General features: G+C 32.5%; 2 protein-coding genes and 1 non-coding gene across 5 annotated transcripts; 2 read left to right on the plus strand and 1 right to left on the minus strand.

Moving 5' to 3' along the window:
• Nucleotides 1–1,000: 1,000 nt before the first annotated feature.
• Nucleotides 1,001–1,072, plus strand: TRNAG-UCC (transfer RNA glycine (anticodon UCC)). The gene has a single exon. It is a non-coding gene; the product is annotated as a tRNA-Gly (tRNA).
• An 851-nt stretch (nt 1,073–1,923) lies between these two features.
• LOC146535086 (uncharacterized) lies at nt 1,924–12,556 on the plus strand. 3 transcript variants are annotated; one of them, XM_085192323.1, is made up of 4 exons: nt 1,924–2,152; nt 7,789–7,946; nt 9,437–10,462; nt 11,024–12,556. In XM_085192323.1, exons 2-4 carry the CDS (start codon nt 7,830–7,832, stop codon nt 11,138–11,140), a joined length of 1,260 nt encoding a protein of 419 aa, XP_085048449.1. In that variant the 5' UTR covers nt 1,924–2,152; nt 7,789–7,829; the 3' UTR covers nt 11,141–12,556. The 3 variants fall into 3 exon arrangements, with proteins under 3 accessions (XP_085048449.1, XP_085048447.1, XP_085048448.1); XM_085192321.1 differs by lacking the exon at nt 1,924–2,152 and adding an exon at nt 7,237–7,429 and having other exon boundaries at nt 7,814–7,946; XM_085192322.1 differs by lacking the exon at nt 1,924–2,152 and adding an exon at nt 7,242–7,429.
• A 404-nt stretch (nt 12,557–12,960) lies between these two features.
• On the minus strand, nt 12,961–20,790 carry LOC146535087 (uncharacterized). The gene is made up of 11 exons (XM_085192320.1): nt 20,008–20,790; nt 19,499–19,607; nt 18,742–18,878; nt 17,988–18,068; nt 17,528–17,610; nt 16,721–16,846; nt 15,809–15,956; nt 15,413–15,534; nt 14,968–15,100; nt 14,184–14,474; nt 12,961–13,494 (listed from the first exon to the last, which is right to left on the minus strand). Exons 1-11 carry the CDS (start codon nt 20,195–20,197, stop codon nt 13,268–13,270), a joined length of 1,647 nt encoding a protein of 548 aa, XP_085048446.1. The 5' UTR covers nt 20,198–20,790; the 3' UTR covers nt 12,961–13,267.
• Nucleotides 20,791–21,408: the final 618 nt, after the last annotated feature.

The raw sequence follows: 21,408 nt of genomic DNA on the forward strand, positions 1-21,408 counted from the left end.
ATAGCAGGACGAACCAGGGAAACTTAGTATTGAAACACTTCGTTCTCTACTTTCCGGTAAATTTTCAAGACATAATATGTAGATTGGCGGAACACAACGCTCCTCTTTGTCTTCTCACCATTACGTTTAATGTGAAGTAGTCAACTTAAACAAATTACAGTACAACAGTGGGAAATTTTCCATAATTTACTTTCATGGACATCCCAACGTCAACATAACGTAGGTCGGTGCTAATCGGACAATACCAAACAATGCCCGCTCGCCTGCTTTGTCCCAGCTCCGGTTACCGTCTTTATTATATTATTTAATCATTTTGACATTTCAGTTACAGAAATTATTAATATTCAATTTATATTTTACACCTTAGATGCTCAGTTATGAAGTGTCTAAATATACTTATAATGGTTGTGGATTCGATTAACATTGGGACAATGATTTTAATTAATATTCATTTGTTTTCTCGATGTTGGAGTTAACCACATAATACCTAAAGCCCTTAATCTGTATGGGTAGAGGAAAACTAGAGTGTTTTAACTCTGCTAGAATTTTGTTTGGATACTGATTAGGAGAGATTATAGTGTTTACTGTTAACTATTTGAGGCCGCACTCTAACCACATCGGTATTGGGTTCGATTTCCATGAGGGCGAATGAGCCAATTTTCATTACCTCGCCCTCAAATTAACACTAAACTAACAGTAAATTCTCTCGGCCTTTCCTGCTAAATGCAGGATACAGACAACGACAATCTAAAAAATAAAATTAAAAAAATAGTGCGTACTGCTTAATTAATAATCCTTTAACCATTAGTAATAATTATTAATATCATTATTGAAACTTCATTCGTTTCATTGCATTTCTCTAGAAATTTAAATGAGGTCTGGTAAATATTTAAACAGATAATTAAACATTCATTCAATATAAGATCTTGAAATTGTCCTATTTTGGTCTAAAAATATAGATTTTTTTATTGTGAATTATTATTTGCTATAAGGGTATATGGCGTTGGTGGTGTAATGGTCAGCATAGTTGCCTTCCAAGCAGTTGATCCGGGTTCGATTCCCGGCCTACGCATATTTTTTGTTTAGTCTTTCCTTTTTTAAAAAAAAATAATATGTACATTCTGCAACTATATAATTCTATCAATAACTATAATAATTTTATTAATAAAACTTTTTCACTCTTAGTTGAAGATCTTTTTTACATTAGGAGAGAAAATGTTTTACAAAAACAAATAATTTTTCTCTAATGAATTCGTGGAACATAAGTAGACTCTACGTAATACAACGATTTTAATGAAAATTACAGATATTCTACTACGTGTTACTTACTGGTATTTTAGCTTTTGGCGTGTTGGGTTAGAAAACCTAAGGTCACACCTAAGGCCCTATATGCCCTCTAGTCTTCAGTAGTAACTCTTTATATTCGTCATTGTCGTAATTGAGCTCTATCTTTTTTTTCTTTTACTGTATTTTATTTACTTTGCATTTTAAACCTGTACTTAAATATAGTCATGCCAGCCGTACTACAAAATAAGCTGCTAAATACCAATTAAAAAAAGTCTTTTATTTGCACAAGAAAACTATAAAAAAAAGGTTGAAAATCACGATGAAATAAAATTAAATGTCATCAAACAGCGCCTTTAACGCTTCTAAACGCTAAATTATTCATATAACCACACCCGCATGGCACGCAGCCAATTTAAGATGAATAATTTAAACAGCCCAAATTCGAAGTTCACTCAAAGTCGGGATGGTCATTTACAATTTAGTAGCATTATAGACGTAGTCGTATATCCGATGGGGTTTAAACTCAGATCGACTCGGGTCGCTCGTGAGTGAGTGAATGAATTATAAATGAACGTACGAACGAGGTGTCAACGGGCACGGGCAGGTGGAAATGGGACAGATTCGTACAAATTTCGTTCTCAAAATGGCGATTTAATTTTACAAATCTGAACGATCTTTCTGTATTTTGTTATAAGAGTTATTTTAACTTGTTTCGATGTGTAAGGTAATTTTGTACGGCGGAATGGAAGAAGGTTAAATTTGATAATTTTCAGCAAATGAATATAGAATTTTCAAAGTGAGGAGGTCCAAAGTGTCGAGTGTTTGCGGAAAAATTATAAAGGTCAATGTTGGTTGAAATTATAAGGTATATTTTTGGATATTTTAATATTTCAAATAGGTATGTATACTTTACATACTGTATATATTGTAGTGGAATAAAGGCAAAGCAGAACAGCTTTACGCTTTTTGCCGTATAGCAGAGAAGAGAGAGAGAATTAAGACATAAGACATTCTGTTCTTCATTGTTCGTGGTATTACACATTGGGTGGCAGAATTCAACGTAGAAGTGTAAAGTATAGAAAAGAAAGTAATTAGAAAGTAAGTAAAGTAAGTAGACAATATTAAACTAAACTGAAAAAATACATAGGTGTTTCTTAAATCTGAATATACAAACAGCTTTTATTTATATAAATAAATTGTAAAAGCTTCCGCATCATCATACCGCATTTTATTAGAATTAAGAGGCAGCTTCTCTAAAACAACAGATGCCAGGAGGAACTATAATTGTACAGTATGGTCGACGAGTTATGACCACCCTGAAATTAGCTGAAAATGGCTGCGCAGATTAGATTTTATGATTTTTCTTCCTTTTAAATATTTTATTCCCGAGTAAATAACGCGCAAAAGTTCAAATGCCTATGCCTATAAATGCCTGCCTAATGTTTAATGCCTAACTTTAGAGTATCATCGTCACGACTCGTCAACTGTACTGTACGTACCTATATCTCTATAGAATACTAAGGTTTTTTATTATTGTCGTAATTAGAAAAAATCAAAACTAAAAAGATATTACTAGATTATAACAAATAAAGACATTATTTGCTAAATATTATATTTTTCTATGAAATAAAATACCATTGACACGAGCCACACGAGAATTTGGGGAGGCCTATGTCCAGCAGTAGGCTTCAAAATGCTGATGGATGAACAATCTATTTTTTAAATGTTTTAATTCAATTATGCAAAACTTTATGTACTTAAGTCTATTTTCTCACAATTAGAATTTTGCGGCGACCCGACCTTGACAAATATGGGTACAAATATTAAACATTTAAAGCAAATTTCGAAAGATAAATTTATTATTTTGAATAATATGTTATTTATACAATTATTTAAATATGAATATGTAAATCAACATCAACATTCAACAGTGACGGAATTGGAACATTTACGCAACGCAAGTAATAGGAATAATTAAATGTTTATAAGTTTATGTCCCACTCGGGTGTAGGGGGGGGCTATATACTCGTATATTTATTTACTGAAACATGTGTTTCAAATAAAATGTAGCTACTGTCGGGATCACATTTCTAAGTAGAACTAAACTCAAGAAGAAAATTTACGAAAATACTCAACAAAAAGCAAAACTAAAGGACAAAGATTGCCTCTATGTGCAAAACTTCAAAGTTCCAACAAGATGGCGGAAAACCTTTGTTTTGGCGGCAAACGACGCGCGAAATCCTTGATTCACGCCTCGGAGCAATACATCTACGTACGTTTTGAAAAACCAAACCTAAAGTACGAAGATATAAATATTAATAACAATTTCAACTTTATATTTAACACAATAGAGTTCATTTTTAAAACATGTGTTTTATTTCTTAGTGCAACGTGGTGGTGTCTTATAAAAGGCTGATTGTGGCAACGGAAGACCAGAAAAGAGCTGGCAATTCTTTGTAGCTATATACGCTTTTTGGAAAACAGATTGTTGATTTCGTGTTTCATATATATGTATTAGGTATGGAATTAGCGATGGTTATTTTCTCCTTTCCTCGTTGTGTATATTATAAAGAACCGCATTCTTTTTTTGTTTTGTGGAAATTATAAATATATTAATTATAAGTTATATAATCAAGTTTCATAAATAATCATGTAGGTACCCGTACACTACTTAATTTGAACTTGTTAATGATTTGTCGATAAAAAATACAACATGAACTACCTCACTTATATTTTCTATATCAAATCAAATTAAATAAGCTACAGACACTCCGTTCCCCACTTTCCACCGAATGTAATTATTTTAATAATGAGGAATGGTAATAGGTATGAAATAATGCTTCAAAGTTCGTTACAGTAAAGTTTTTACGTATACAAATACATTAGTTTTTGTTTCATTAGAAATAACCAAGTAGTTATGATTTTATAGGCATTTGAAGTTTGCAAAAATTTCAAATGCCGCTATCAGTCCCGCGGCCGGAGGTGACGTCACAGGTCTGGCAAAACTCGCTAGTCGCCAACGGTGATAGGAGATCTCGCGCAGTATTTTGTTTGCTTGTTATTCGCTTGTGTTTAGTGTTAATACAATTAATTAAAATGGATGAAGGATTCGAAAAAGGTCAATCGGATAACCTACCTGTAATAGATGGATTTATGGTTGCCGATTATTTATCGGAAAATAGTGATTTCGTCGCTGCACTAATGCGAGGAGTAAAAATTCGAAGGTACGTTTTGTTGTCTAACTAGTAATATTATGTCAATTTGGGGTATAAATAATAACTATCTTACGTTATTTTATTTGAAACTATTTATTTAAAACTGCAATGTAACCCTAACTAGTTTCATATTGTAGGTAACGCTATTTGTGTTAAAAGTACCAAACTTTTTATTCAAGTTCAAAGTAGTAAGATTGTTTTATAAGTGAAAATAATATAATAATAATATAACTAAATTCATGCAGTAAGTTGAGCATGCACAATTTTTTTTAATGTACATTTTTAATATTTTTATATATGTATATCTGAATAATATTTTTATTGTGATTATTGAAGATCGGCAAAAGAGAGTTATGGTCATGATGCGTACTATTTCGTGCTATTGCGTACGTATAAGTTAAAAGAGTGGGTTATGTATGTATTGCCAAATGTAGATTAAAGCAGAACACCGTGCACGTATTAAACTATATTATTGCAGCTTAGAATGCAATGAAAAGAAGCAATAAGTTTATACGTAATCTGAGATCGTAAGATTGTGCCGCCAGCAGAGGTGATTGTAAACATACCATGGCATTTATAATGGGCTACATCGTCGAAGCGACGAGTCTTCAACAACTGCAACCAAGTCTTCTTTTTCTTGGCATTAATCCCGGCGTATGTTGCCAGGGTCTGCCTTCCTGCTTAACCTACTCCACTTTACACGATCTGTAACGTCCTGAGTGGTTCGACCATTGGCACTCATGTCCTGCATCACGACATCCAAACACCGCATTCTTGGCGTTTGGAGGTCTAGCTCCAGGGACAGGACAGACATAGCAAGGAACTTGCATCCGACATAGTTCCTACGTCGGCGCGCAACGTTGCCATACCATCTTAGGCCACGCTCTTGGAGCTTATCCGCTACCCCCAAGACTACCTCGAATGCGTCAGACCGCAGCATCTTCATTTCCGTGACGTGAAGCTCCTCAGCGTGCCGAGATAGTGCTGGCCAACATACGCTGCCGTATAATAGAACCGGTCAGATGATGCTCTTATATATCAGCCCGTTGAGCTTGGGTGGTATTTTGCGGTCGCAGACCACACCAATAACCTCCCACCATTTGGCCCAGGCAGCGCTTATCCAGCCATGGACATCGTGATCGATGCCTCCAGACTCATACATAACGAATTCAAGGTACTTGAAACTTTTCCAACTTAACGGCTGGCTCAGGACCTATAAGGACAGTGCTCGAGTCTGGGCTCCCTTAGGCTATGTATTCGGTCATCGACACATTTTGTTTAAGACTGCCGTTCTCAAGCGCACCCTTCCAGAGGTTCACTTTACGCTCCAGCATTAGTTGCTTCTCTTCAATGAGTGTAATATCATCGGCATACATCATCATCATCATCAGCCATAGAGGCTGGTCCTGGATGTGAGCCGTGACAGTACACTACAATAAATAAGAACGAACTAAAAGCCGAGCCTTGGTGAACCCCCTACTGTGATCTAAAGGGTTTGGTATCGCCATCAGCAGTCCTAACCATCGCGAATCGCAAAGCGGGATCGTGGTACATATTTCTGATAATCTCAAAATAGGCCTCAGGGATCCCTTTAGATCGCAATGCCCTCCAAATACATTGACGAGGCACACAATTAAAGGCCTTCTGCAAATCTAAAAAGGCCGCAAATCTAATGCAGAGCTCTCCTTTTTTTCCTGTATGCCTCCATCAAAGTTCTGAGTAGTCACTCCATTAAAGTACTGATTAAGTTTGTGGTAACGCCCAAGTCAAGCCAGGTGTTTTTGAAAAAAAATCAAGCTTTCTAGTATCGATACTACAATAAAAATAATCAAAGCTAAAGATTTTGGTACAACACGCCATGAAACCGAGCAGGATAGAATTGTTTTTTTGACAAAGTATTATCAAAACTTCAATATCTTAAAATACAATGCTCGCTATTACATTATGTATGTGAAAAAAAAAGATTTTAAAAATATACCTATATATTATTTATTAAACGAAACTAAATTTGTGGTGGAACGCCAGCTAAAGAAGAGCGCGAACTGCGAGTGAACGAAGACGAACTGAGCGAGCGAGTTTTGCAAGACCTGTGACGTCACGCGAGTCGGTTACGGCCCGACGGAATCTCGCGTCGCGCGCTTACTTTAAAGGACAATATCTCAAAAACTAATAGACGTATCAAAATAATTCTTTCCCAAGTATTTTTTGTTTTTAAAAAACAATACATATATAGATAGAAATCAATAATACATATATAGAATTTAAAATTAGTGATAATTCTCCATTCCTTTTCGAGTTCCGAACTTTTTAAGGAGAAAAGGAAAGGGAAGCTTGGGGATATCCAGTTGAAATTCAAACCATATACTCAGATCTACAGCCCCATAATTTCCTGATAAAATAATATTTCTACATTTACTTAAAAAGACAAAAGTAGTCGCTCGTTGCCTTAACAAAATTTCATGAAGGTACCAAATGATTTGACATTTAATATTTTCAATATTTTAATATATAGCATTGACTAGTGAATAATTATATCACTAAAAATAATTAAATATTAATATATGGAAAATATTTATTTATAAAAGTATTTAGAATATAAAATTTTATTCTTGAACTAAAGTTCCGGCGGAAATTGACGTTGACAAGTTTGACGTACATTGCTTATGCGACTAAATTGAAAAGCCTATGAAAGTCATTGCTCAAAATATTTTCAAGTAAGTAAAATTATTAAGCAGGGTTATTTTTGATTTAGTTGGCTTTTACACTTTGTAAGATTTTATATCTACGTTTGTTTACATAATTTGAGTAAGTTTTTCAAATAGGAAGAGAACAGTTGCGATATATAAATATAATTATTTAATTTAATAGCAATAAATGTTGTTGTCTTGTAATAATATTAGTAGTACTCTGCAAAATCTAGTGACAAGGTAAGGAGATTATTTTTGTATTGCTTTAATTACTATTCATTACGTTTAATTATTTTATTTAGAATGTTGCTTCTTGTTGCAATGTAAATATGATTAAAATGCATTAATTCAATAAATCTTATTCTATCTACATAGTCAAAATGTTATTATTATATTTCTAATTATCATAAACAATTATTCGCGGCGCTGAGTTCCACCACTCAACACGCAATGCCTCCTGTCAATTAATAAATTAAACGGAAAATGGTGAACGAAGTGTCGTAACACTAGCCACCCTCTGCCTACCTGCTACATGTGGCTTACAGCTTGAAGCTGAAAAAAAAATAAACAGTGATATTATTTAATTTATTTTCATATAGGATAAATAAAGAATAAAATTTTAAGACTTATAACAACAACAATGACCACAGAAGATTTTAAATCACTCCATCAAGTGTCTCCGGCACTTACTAATGATATGCTTAGTGAAGCTCTTTCCAAATGGTTTGAGAAAGAAGTTACTTTTACACATTGGGAGGTAATTATATCCAATTTTGTATTTTTATATTTTCTTTACTTTTATCTCATACAAAGTAGCATAGACAAAACAAGGAAATAAAAGTATTTAATTCTCTGAGTGGCAATCAAACTCATACTGGGTTCATTTACATTCCAAATAATTCAATTCAGTTATATATTTTAAAAAAATCTTTATTTCTATAGACTATTTATAAATACTTTAAAAACAATCAATTGTCTTATAGGATTATCACTAATTTTTATGCTTGGAAGTTTTTAATAATACAAATTGTGTTAAATGTAATATAAAAGCTTCTCAACCATAAAACTTAATGAATTCAATTACCTTATAAATATTTTATAATATTATCAGCTTAGAGTGTAAACCTGCTGAATCTTTTTATTTCTTTGTTCCATAAGTACAATTTATCCTATTCTAAAGTGTAAAAAAAAACCAAAATTACCCTTTGTTTTATTGCATAAAGTACAGAATACAATCTAAAATTTGAAATTGTAGAAAATAATCAATATATATAAACTTATAGCTTTTAATAAATGTTTTGTGTCTCCCCTGTTCATTTGCTTAATAAACCTTAAACGAATAACTAATATACCTAACCCGACTATATATAAATTTTAATTTCAAACATTTTTTTAACAGAACATGATTCATGTTCTGTTAAAGTTTAATTCATGAATAAAGTAGACAATAAAATTATATTTTTGTGTAATTCTAAATAAAAGTTTCAATGTACTAAACACAATAACATATTTATAGCAATACATGTCATTTCTCACGTAATTTATAAAAAAAGAATAATAGTATGTATCTTTACTATGTAGCTTATACTGTAATTTACATAATAAGTCATTTATTATCTACAAAACTAAATATTTTAATACAATAATTGCTCATATTTTATCATTAAATTTGTTTTCATATAAAACAAGGTAACTGATATGTACCTACTGATAAGTAATAAATATTTCTTATCAAATTATTATCTAAACTTATTTATTTTGTTTGTGTGTGGATGCATACAGATGAATTTAATTGCAAACAGCAAACACTATGATTATAGGTGTGATTCTGTTCCATTTAAATGATAATTGATAACATCATAAAAAAACAATGATAAAAATTGCAGACTTTTATTAATTGAATTATCAAATATTCTGTATACTAAGGCACTCGTTAATTAAAATATTGATTACTTAAATTATACATATTAATTACGAGTAACAATGAATGGATACATGCGTCACAAGCTGAACGCTAAGACCAATCATGCCTCTCTGTCGTTTATTCCTCGCTCTCGCTTCCACGCTTGGCTCTGGCGGAACGTGACAACGAGTTATGCTCTTTCGTACGTGAGGCAGGCGTTCAACGATTTATAAGACGTTATCACGACAAAAATATATTGACATCATATATATTTATTTAATTGTCGATCAAATGATCTCTACATATGCGTATTATTGTTTAAATGTATATTTTACCTTTTCCAGTACGTCAGCGATACAGGAAAAGGTGACTCATATCTTAGCGAAGTAATACGAATTAGAATCCACGGCCAAAGTAACAACATTCCGCATCACGTCCAAGTTATCCTTAAAAACATACCCAAAAATGTCTGTAGACGTCTCACTTATAGAAGTGATGAATTCTTCAAAAACGAAATAAATTTCTATCAAAAAGTTTTGCCTGGCCTTCTGAAATTTCAATCGAAAAAGAACTTGACAGAACCATTTACATATTATACTAAATTATTTCTCGCATACACTGACGGCTTAAACGACGTTATTTGTTTGGAGGACGCTGGTTTATACAATTTTGGTAGCGCTGTTAGACAAGAAGGAATAGATTACGAGCATTGCAAAATTACTTTTAAAACACTAGCTTTATACCACGCCTTGTCTTTCGCAATGAGAGATCAAGAACAGGAAAAATTTCATAGACTAAGTGATGCTGTGTTTGAAACTTATTACGATCCAAGATTATCAGATTGGTATGGAAGATTTTGGAACAGGATTTCTCTTATAGCCATCGATGCGGTAGAAAAAGAATACCCAAATACAATTTACGTTGAGAAAATAAAGAAATTTGCTGTACCCGAAAGATATGAGGATATGATAAGGGCGGTTAGGGACAAAACTAATGGAGTAATGTCTCATGGAGACTCTTGGACTAATAATTTTCTTTATAAATATGAAAATAATAGCCCGATAGCCGCCAAAATAATAGATTTTCAACTAACTAGATGTGCTAGTCCGGTCTTAGATATCATTTTCGTGATTTACGCGTGTACAGACCAAGATTTAAGAATAAAACATTATGACGATTTAATTAAATATTATTATGAAATTTTGTCAAATCAAATAAAGGAGTTAGGAAGTGATCCAGATAAAATATATTCGTGGGAAACGTTTATGGCAGATATTAAGAAATATTCTTATTTCGGTCTGGCTTTTAGTTTTGAGTCGACGCCATTCATTGTTTTGGCGCCTGAAGACGCCGTCTCTATGGAAATGGAGGTAATTTTGTTTGTAAATCCAATTTTGTATTATTGTGTAAAGTTCGCATAATATTTGAATTCACATAGCAATTCATTCACTTGTATTTATTTTTAAATACCTTTACTGTGGTTGTGTTAGACTATACATGGCGTGACATTTGATTCCTTAGGTGGAAAGTTGAATTACATCTGGTCTATTAGCTTCCGTCAGTTTGTTAGGCAAAAATTAAGATATTTTTTTAGATTTATGCTTTTTCCAAGTGGGGTAGTAAGTAATATACTTATGTGGAATAATATTTATTATAGCCCAGGCGAAAAATGGGGAACGGAGTGTCTTAACACTAGGTTTCCAAGTTACCTCTGCATACCATGTTATGTGCGGAATACAACATGAAGCTAAAAATAAATAAAAAAGATCTCACTATAGTTTATCTCCATCTATGATTATCTATATCATTCAATATATATTTATGAAAACAAGTAGGTTAATGGTTAAAAGGCAATTACAAAATGCTCTCTGCATTTTGTTAATTAATAAAAATCATCTTTCATTATTATAATTTATTTCTTCTAATTTCAGGGTGACAAAAAGTTAAATATTGATGATTTTTGGCAAATGAAACCATTTAAAACTAAAGCTGGGAGACTAAGAGAAGCTAATAATGTAGTACATTGTGTTGACAGAGGGTATATATAAAAAAAATATATATTTTAAATATAATTATTCCTTTAAACTTGGTCCCTGCACAAATTTTCTATGAATATATACATATACATATAAATTATACATATAAATATATAAATATACATATAAATTTTTAAGTGATCGCCGTCTGTACATGAGAGATACAAAAGATAGTTTATCATTAGGGGCATTAAGGAATGTAAAAGTATATAAATATTTTTTTTATCTATTTTTGCATTTGTGCATGCTAATTTCAGAAATGTCTTAACTGATTTAAATGCATTCTTATCAGTGTAAGTATTATATTCGTCAAAATTGTTACAAAGTAACTGTTTTATCAAATTGGCCCAAATTTGTATTGTATTGTATTAATTATAATACATGTTTTCTTTACATTTAATATCATTATAATATTATTAATATTAGAAAACTAAATTCATATTAGGCAATAAATGAGTAGTTCAAGCGAGCGAAGCCGCGAATGGGTCAGTAGTTAATAATAACAAAGTGATTATATGTTATTAAATAAATGTATCTAAATGTTTGTATATATATCAATAAATATACATGTTAATGTATAGGTATATTATGTAAGAATTCTTTAAAAATATTGTTTTGGGCTGTCCATAAATCACGTGGTGGGGCTTGAAAGGCGGAGGGTATAGGGGTGTTTGTCAAAATTCACAACGTGGGTTGTAGTTGAAATATTTTTTGATTACACTACTAGTATAATATTCTAAATATTTCAAGATTCGTTGTAGATACTAGAAAACACACGTGATTTTGAGTAGGGGAAGAGTAGAGTAGAGTTTGGCGTAGTCTTTTAAAAATAAGTATAAGAATTATATAGCATATAAAAATCACCAATCTACATGTTAGTCTGTCTTGAGAGTTTGGACATAAATATTTTTTTTATGAAAAACTCCTTAAATATTTTGTATATGAAATATATGTATCTATATATATAAAATCGAAAGGTCACTCACTCATCACGAAATCTCAGAAACTACATGTGCTAGGAATCTGAAATTTTGCATAGGAGTTACTTATAGGACGTTGGTGCTCGCTAAGACGGGAATTTATAATATTCGACTTCTAAGGGGTTGTTTTTGGGGTTGAAAGTTTGTATGAAACTTCGTTACTAATGACATTTGTCTTTGTCATTCGTTACTAAATGCTAGGAGACTCAAATTTTGCATAGACGTCACTAGGACCTAGCCATGGAGAAAGAAATTAATAATAACATAGTTCACGCGGGTGATACCGCGAGAGGGCCGCTAGTAATATATAAAATTGTGAATGTAGATGCAGGTACTATAATAAGATCAAGTCCACCTTAATATTACTGTACAATATAATATACTTTATTGCATTTAAAAATTACACACATTGTTATACAAAATATACATTAGGACGAGTTGTGGCAAAGATTTCATTTTGTGATTTTACTTACTTTTGATTATTTCCTTTCTTATTTTCTAATCTTCTTTACTGAATAATGCGAGTAACGACTGTTCTCTACAATAAGACTGCTTTATCGCTTAAAGTGGTTTTATTCCAAGCAACTTCTGCCTTTTGGTAACTGTATTTATTGTTTTTTTTTTTTCGAAATTTTTAGTATAGATATTAATTCAGTATTATTATGTGTAGTTTTTTTTTTCATTTGGACAATTTATATTATATTTAATAAATCTTTTTTTATTTCCTGAAAAACTGAAGCAGGTATGTGATAATTAATTAATTGATGAATACTGTTGTACTCATATGAATTTAAAGTATTTTTATGACTACAGACCAAATTGATATTAAGTTTAAATAAATTTTTACTAATAATAATAAATAATTATTTTAAATAAATTGTACACAAGTTAATATTTTTATTTTATATATTTTTTAATTTCAGTAGTGGTAGTACTTTTGTCACATCTATAAAACTCATTTTGTTTGTTTTAATACTATGTCATTTGTTATATAAATTCCGTTTTAATTTTTTGCCAAGCAGTTTAGTTTATACTAAACACTTTTTGACTTTTTTTATTCGTTTAACATTGAACTTGTTTATTTATTAAATTATTAATTTTGAATGTGATATCGTTCCAGTAGTAAAGTAATCTGGGTCGGGTGTGATCGTCGATGTGTTTATACGTTAGTTGTAGTGTTAGTCGTTGCAGTAGTGTTAATCGTTTCGGTAGTACTAGTACTCATTTCTGTAGTGCTTGAACTAGATATGTCACGTTCTAAAGTGACCGGTATGCCCGTCATGTACGCGGCGAAATAATCGGGGTCGGGAGTGACGGTCGATCTGCTTGGAAGTGTGACTACATCCTTTCCTACTTCAACCACTTCTGGTGCTCCTGTCTCGAACTCTGCAATGAAAAATGTATGCTGCACACTGCAGGGTTTACAGAACCTAGTGCTAAGACACTCCGTTCCCCACTTTCCACTGAATTTTGGAGGCGTTGAGTGGCGGAACTTAACGTTTTTCGTCACCAGAGGGAAAAAATGGAAATATATATTTAAATAAATATTTCACTTCTTCGAGTGGGAATCGAACCAACAACCAGTCACGTTTACGGTCCCACTTTGTGCCTCAGCGCCACAACTGGTCTCAAAAATGTATTTCACAGACAAATTGTTTTTTTTTGTACAGGAAGTGTATGTATTTTTCAGTTTCACGATGCATCCCGCATATAGCAGGTTAGAGAGAGAGAGAGTACCTAATGTTAAGAGATTTCGTTAACATTGTGTGTTGAGTGGTCTCAACCGGCGGTAGGTACAAAATGCGCTTGTCGACTAGTATTTTAAGTAAGAAACGTTAAGTATAAAAGTAATGGTACAATACATAGCATAATTACATTTACAAAAGCATTTAATCGTCATTAAATACTTTTTATCTTATTTCGTAATATAGGTACCTACCTACAAATATTCGCAAAACGAAATTTTTGCAAAGATTATTAGACTCTGGTATATTTGTCATATTAGTAATTTCTTTAAAGCCAATTTGATAATGTTGAAATTAAATAAACTATTCCGAGTACACTCATAAACATACCTCCCAAAATCCTTCTAGTCGTAGTCATATCACCAAATTCAGTGGTACTAAACACATCATAATCAGGCACCCACTGGTCTTCGTCAATAGGTTCGAATCCGAATTCAGTTTCGTGTGTAGGGCCCCTATATTCGACAGGTTGTAATGAAAAATCTTCGTAATAAGTACCCTCCTCTAAATGCCATTCATGTAAGTCTATCAATGTCATGTTCTTCTTAAATCCCCACGCAAACATTTCGAAACGACAAGTATCCGAGAACATTATGTAGCATGATATTGAGAAGACGGACCCTGAAACCGAACGACGAACCCTCAATTATATTAAATAATGTATCCCGCTTACAGCAGGGTAGGCAGAGAAAACCTAGTGTTAAAACACTGTTACAGAATTTCCGCCAAATTTTTCGAGGCATTGCGCGCTGACTTGCGGAACTCAATACTTTTTACTTGCTTTTGCCTGGTGCCGCCAGATCGAAGAAATGAAAATATAAATTTAAATAAACAATTCATTTCCTCGAGTGTGGATCGAATCCACAGCTAGTCGCGATTGCACATTGTGGCTTCATTTTATCATAATTCAAATTATATTAGTGTTCGAATTATGAGACACCGTTTCATTCAAGTTATATTTTCGATTTTTACAATTATACATTTTCATTTACGATTTGTCGAAGGATGTTAGGAGATGGCGGAACACATTTCGAAAAAGTTTCTAATTCAGGCAGTGCGTGGAGAGTGGTCTGTCTCAACATTAGCCTACTGAATAAAATATCTTGAAATATACCTTTATAGGTATAGCACGGTGGTCCTTTAGAAAACCTAGTGCATTGATGCTTCACTCGCATCTCAGTTACAGCAGACGCATTTACTAGTTCTAATGTGAGACATGAAAATTCAATATTTTCGTAGATTGTCATCTAAAAACATAATATAAATAATTAGTCTTTAAAAGAAAAAATATGGTTAAGGTTCAAGCAATTTTTTAGTTTCTTTAAAGTAAATGATTCATTTTAAATAAGTAGGTATGTAGGTAAGGTGTAGGTAGGTTTTTTTTTGATCTAGTAAAATATAAATAATTAAATGTTATTTGAAGATAATTGTGTTACGTTTAATGTCTTCCTAAGGTTTTCAGCTTGATATAAATAGCTTATTATTTCAAGCTGTCTCCTCTTCCATTAAATTGCTCTACAAATATTAAATATTTTGTTTCTTTATATATATATACATACATTGTAAGTGGCAAATTGATACTGATTGTTGTCTGTTCTTAGGGCCATCATTTCACGATATATTAAATTAAGTTTTTCTTCTTCATCACAATTACCAAATCTTTGGTATGCCGTGGTTGCACCTTGAAAATATTGAGAAAATTTATACGGGTAAGTAAGTATGTTAGTAACTGTCATTTACACAAAATATTTAAGTACCTAAATAAAAACTTGTTTGATTAGCTGAAAATAAATTTAACGCTAATTGTGTGATTGGTTAGTGAGTGAGTTTAATTTGCAATATTATTAATTATAATTTCACTCCTGACTGATAAGACAAAAATAAAGAGAATCCCCATATACTAAAGCAATTAATACATAACATAATTATGTTGAAAACAAAAAAATAAAAAAAACCTCTCAATATATATTTGTGTTTGGACATCTTAGTAATGCTTATTCTTCTGAACTTGTCCAAGCTGTCCTCAATCCATGGGTAGTAACTCATCATGTCGAGATACCGTGACGGAGCCCCACACCCTGGACCTCGTACTCCTAGACCCAACTGTATACGATATTATATTAAAATGAATTTATCTTATTTTTTAACTATAAATAACAAAATTTTATTTTTAATATATCTCTATAGCACTTGTTGTAATCTATATATATAAAAGGACTTGTCCTCACTGACTGAGGTAAGACGCACGCACAGCCGTAACGGCTGATGGTAGAAACGTGGAATTTGGTCAGATGTTTACTTTCGTAATCTGGACATCCACTAAGAAGGGATTTTGAAAAATTTTTACCCTAAAGGGGTGAAATAGGGGTTCAAAGTTTGTATGGAAAAAAAATTAAATCGGCACCGATTTTTATAAAATTTGAAATTTAGATTTTTAAAAGTATTTAATTGAACACGTGTTTCATCGTTTTCTATAATTCTCCCCCTAAGGGTGCAAATAAGGGGTTGAAAGTTTGTATAGATTTTTTTTTAAATCGGCACCAATTTTTATAAAATTTGAAATTCAGACTCTTAAAAGTATTTAATTAAACACATGTTTCATGGTTTTTTAGAATTCTTCCCCTAAGGGTGCATATAAAGGGTTGAAAGTTTGTATGGAAAAATCTTTAAATCGCCACCGATTTTTATAAAATTTGAAATTTAGACTCTTAAAAATATTTCATTGAACACATGTTTCGTGGTTTATTAGAATTCACCCCAAATTACGCAAGCGAAGCTGCGCGCGTCCGCTAGTTACAGATAAACATAACATTTGTACTTACCTAATATTATTATAGACAAAAAATGTAATTGTAAGTTTTTCTCACCAATTGCCATCTTCCCCATATATCTCGCGAGACTAGCGCCGAGCCGGCATTCCACACGCACACCTCGTTATCTCGTAAAGAAGTAACACAAGCTACGTGTGGAGGACGCATTTTCTTTGTATATAGCTAGAATATACAAATCATAAATTAAATTAACAGCTCACTATCAGCTTCACTCTGTATCCCGCACACAGCATGGTTGGCAGAGGGAACATAGTATTTAGACACTATTAGCCACTTTCCGTTAAATTTTTCCGAGGCATTGCGTGTTGAATGTCTGACCTCGACGCCGGCCGTTTGCTTTGAAGATTTGATAATACTAATAAAGAATAATTAATTCCCTCGAATAGAAAAGAAGTAGCAAAGCATGTCACCATACATAAACGAAACGGTTGTGGGATCGATACCTATACGGAAAAATTAATAATTGAATATTTTCATTGGCTCGGTTCCGCCACTCAATCGCGAATTGTCTCGAAAATCGCTGGAATCTAGAAACGAAGTTGCATAACACTACATCCTGCTATAGCTTCACCTGTATCCCACGTAAAGCAGAGTAGGCAGAAGGAACCTAATGTTACGACGCTCTGTTCTCCATTTTTGCCCTATTCTCAAGACTGACTGGAGTGGCGGAGCTCGACGCCACACTTTTGTCTTGTTGCCAGAGTGAGAAAATGATAACAAATCATTGCCTCGAGTCGAGGGAATCAAACCCACAACCATCGCGTTTATAGCCGTACGCTGTGCCGCTCCAACACGACGGTCTCACTTTTACCTACTAATAACATTATTAAATTATTAACTTACATTTGCTCTAAGATAGAACTCTCTACATAATCCAGACATTACATGCACAACTGGAATCACTTGTTTTTGAAGGAAATCGTACTCTGAAAATTTAAAAAACAATTTAAAAAAATTATACACTTATGTTTTTTCCATTTCAAAATAAATTAGAATATAAAAACTCATATGTAAATAATAAGATACACTTTAATTTCAAATACAATCCTGGATTACAACGGATTTATTTATTAATATAAACATATGTTCTAACTCTATACCTAGGCCAAAAGCAGTGCTGAGTAGGTACCGCCATTTAAAAATCAATGTCTCCAAAATTGGCTCCGTTTCGTTTTATTGGTTCCCATTAAAAAGTGACTTATTGGGAACGGTACCTATGTGTTAACATTGGATATATCGTGAAGTTTTAAAAAAATGGATAATCATTATATACAGATATTAAAATTAAACAAAAAATAGGTACCTTCCATATCTTTAAACTTGACAACATAAAAATCGGGGTTCCTCAATCTCTCTGGCGGTGGACACAACGGTTTTATACGCTCTATAAAACAAAAACATAAACATACATTTTCTATACAGTGACAATAATTAGATTTAATTAAAAACAATTTATTAAATAATTGCATTTAATACTTAGATATATATCGTATTAAATAACAATTTATCTTATTACGTAGACCGACGTCTTCACAACTGTAAAATCTTTGACTACTTATATACATAATTATATAGACCAGCTCCCTTAGCTTACTACATTTAAAATAAATTTATAACTATTTCACTATTTAATTATTTTTTTTTTGGTTTTGTATCTTTAACCTAACACAGAATATCTTTAAAATGCGAAAATGAAGCGGAAAATTAAAAATTAAATCACTTATTACTAGATTATTTCATTATAAGGTGAGGCCATTCGTGGCACAGCACAAGCGTGCGGCTATTTATGTGACAGGTTGTAGATTCGATTCCCACTCGAGGAATTGAAATATTTCATATTTTTATTTGAAACGAGGCAAGGCAACTCAATGCCGTGAGTTCCACCACTCAACACGCAACGCCTCCAGAACTCGACAAAAAGTGAGGAACGGAAGTGTCTTAATGGTGATAAAGTGTCTTAACACTAAGTTCCCAGGTTCCCTCTGCCTTGCTGTACGCGGGATACAGGTGAAGTTTAAAAAACTAAATGAATTATAAGGAAAAAAATAGCCACTAACCACTTCGAACTGGAGTACTAAGTTGTATCAATGCTATTGTGTTATACGTTTCTCCGTATTCGGGGTGTAACACATAGTTGCGGACACGACGACCGGTGCGCGACCAACCCTCGCCAAGCAAAACCCGTGAATTTCGCCTGTAATATTTAATTATGAATGTATAAGTAATTAAGTATTAGCAAACCGGAAGTATCTTAATGGGGAACGGAGTATCTTAACACCAGGTTTCCTCCGCCTACCCTACTTTCTACTACCTTCCCGTTTTGTGCGGGATACAGCGGGAAGCTAAAAAATATTAGTATTTACTTCAACATGACGAAATTGTCTATAAAAAAATTTTACGTGACTTTCAACAGTTCGATTAACTTGAAAATTTTTACTGCATACAAGATTCTTTTAGAGATTAAAGACAGTATACTTAAGTAAGTATGTGTATAATGTTAAAAAGTAGATTAGTGGGGTATTATTTAATATTTATTTACTTAAAATCTTATACATTAATATTATCTGAAAAAACCTACGTCTTACCTTTGTCTATTGAACTGAACTTGAACTTACGCAATAAGTACATAATATTTGTAAATTAAATCGACATTTAAAGTATTTATACCTAAGTATTTTCATTTAACCACTCAACAAACAATGTTTCTTAAATTGGAAAAAGTGAGAATCAGAGTATTATCAACAGAGTCTCTCTGTGTACAGTGTTCTACATGAAACTAAAAAAAAATACTAAAACAAATATCACAGTTCTTACCTAAAATCATGTTTAGGCATTGGTCCTATATCAGCGGCGGGCGCGATCGCGAACTCTGCCTGTATCAACGCTACCGTTGTTACAGCTCGGCCTTCACCAGTGTCGCCATCTTTGAATTTTTTTTATAAATATTCAATTTTTAATTGTGGTACAATTGGTCATAAGTTCAAATTCTAGTCAGAGGAATGTTTATAGTTATTAGACTCATATTATATAGAAAAAAGAGTAATGCCGTCGTGGTGCAGTGTCACACCGTCTAAATGTAAACGCAACGGTTATGCGTTCAATTCTCACTAGGGGGGAATGAGTCATTTTTATATCCTGTCGTTGGACAAACCGCGTTGTTGTGTAAGTACCTACTCAAAATATTCAGTGTAAAGTGGGGAGCGGAGAGTTTTAAAACTACATTTTCTGTGTCCCCTGCACTTTTCTACGTTTACTTTAAATGTATAATCTCATCGATTATTTAACTTAAGTTTAACTTCTTTAATGATATTTTTCATACTTACAAAAACTATAATACAATATTCCAAGCCACGGATATTGTTTTATATCGACATCTCCTTCAGTAACTTCTAGTGAATGGTCTATCCCACAATCGATCACGTCTAATTTCACTAATTGTACTTGTAATACTGTAAAAATAAAAACGTAAGTAAATCGTATAATATACGATTGCGTTACATATTTTTTTTTCATATTCAAAACAAGCTAAGAAGCTCGAACAAGTTAAAAAAAATACATTTCCTAAAAACTGATATTTTATTGATTAGATAAGTACTTATTTAAAAAACAATTAATATTTGTTTAGTGCAATTTTTTAATTAAATATATCCTAAGTACTTATTATATTTAATTCTATTAAATCGCATTAGTTATTGGTTTTACATAAAAAACATATGGGCGGTACATAACCATATAATATGGGGTGATTGTAGAATTGAGACCTTCGTGGCGCAGGGGCACAGTGTGACTGTAAAGTCGACTGGTTGTGAAGAGATGAAATATTTATTTAAATTTATATTTCCATTTCTTTGGCTCTGGTGTCGAAGCAAAGCGCGGCGTTGAGTTCCCCCACTCAACATGCAATGCCTCCAGAATTCGGCGGTAAGTGGCGCAAAGGTGTGTCTTTATGGAAACGGAGCGTCTTAACACAACGGCTTCCTTTAAAAAATTTAAAATAAAATTAATAAACAAAAGAAATATAAACTTACCTTTCATTAACATAATACAAACAATTTCACGCAAATACATTTTATAACAATGAAATATTAAATAAATATGAAACTACTGTAACTGTGGAACACCGAATGATCGATCAATGATCTTTATAGTATTATTATACAAACAATATTATTATGTAATATGAGAAAGTTTACAAAATTTTGTTTACAATGTAGTTTATTTAATGATAAGATGGCCGTAAGAAAATAAACAAACATTCTTTAAGACTATTTATTTATTTATTTCCTTCCTGAGTGTAGAATAACACTTTGAATACGTTAAAAATATTTAATAAATATTTTTAACGTATTCGTTCTCTCTTGCCAAATGATAATTCTAAGTGACAATTTGCCTAGCCGAAATTTTTAAAGATCTCTCAAGAAGACGAAGACTCTACAGAGTTGCTAACAACATAAATAAGTTGTAACAAGCGTATCAGAATGTCGACGAAGCTTGATGAGAAATGGAACGTATGGGGGAACCGAACCGTCCAAGCGCTCTGACCACTAAATGGAACTCAGACTCGAACCCGCACCTCTTGTTTACCGTCCAAGATCTTATTGTCTTACGATCTTAAGTTCTTATCAACCTACATCAATATTCTTATACACTTGTTATAACTTACTTTTTGTTATTAACATTTCTGTATGAAAACTCCCTCACTCCGATCTCGGCGGAAATTCGGG

The sequence above is a fragment of the Heliconius melpomene genome, chromosome 10 (genome assembly GCF_056956725.1).
Source record: "Heliconius melpomene rosina isolate 202511_hmr_F chromosome 10, ASM5695672v1, whole genome shotgun sequence".
Lineage (NCBI taxonomy): Eukaryota > Metazoa > Arthropoda > Insecta > Lepidoptera > Nymphalidae > Heliconius > Heliconius melpomene.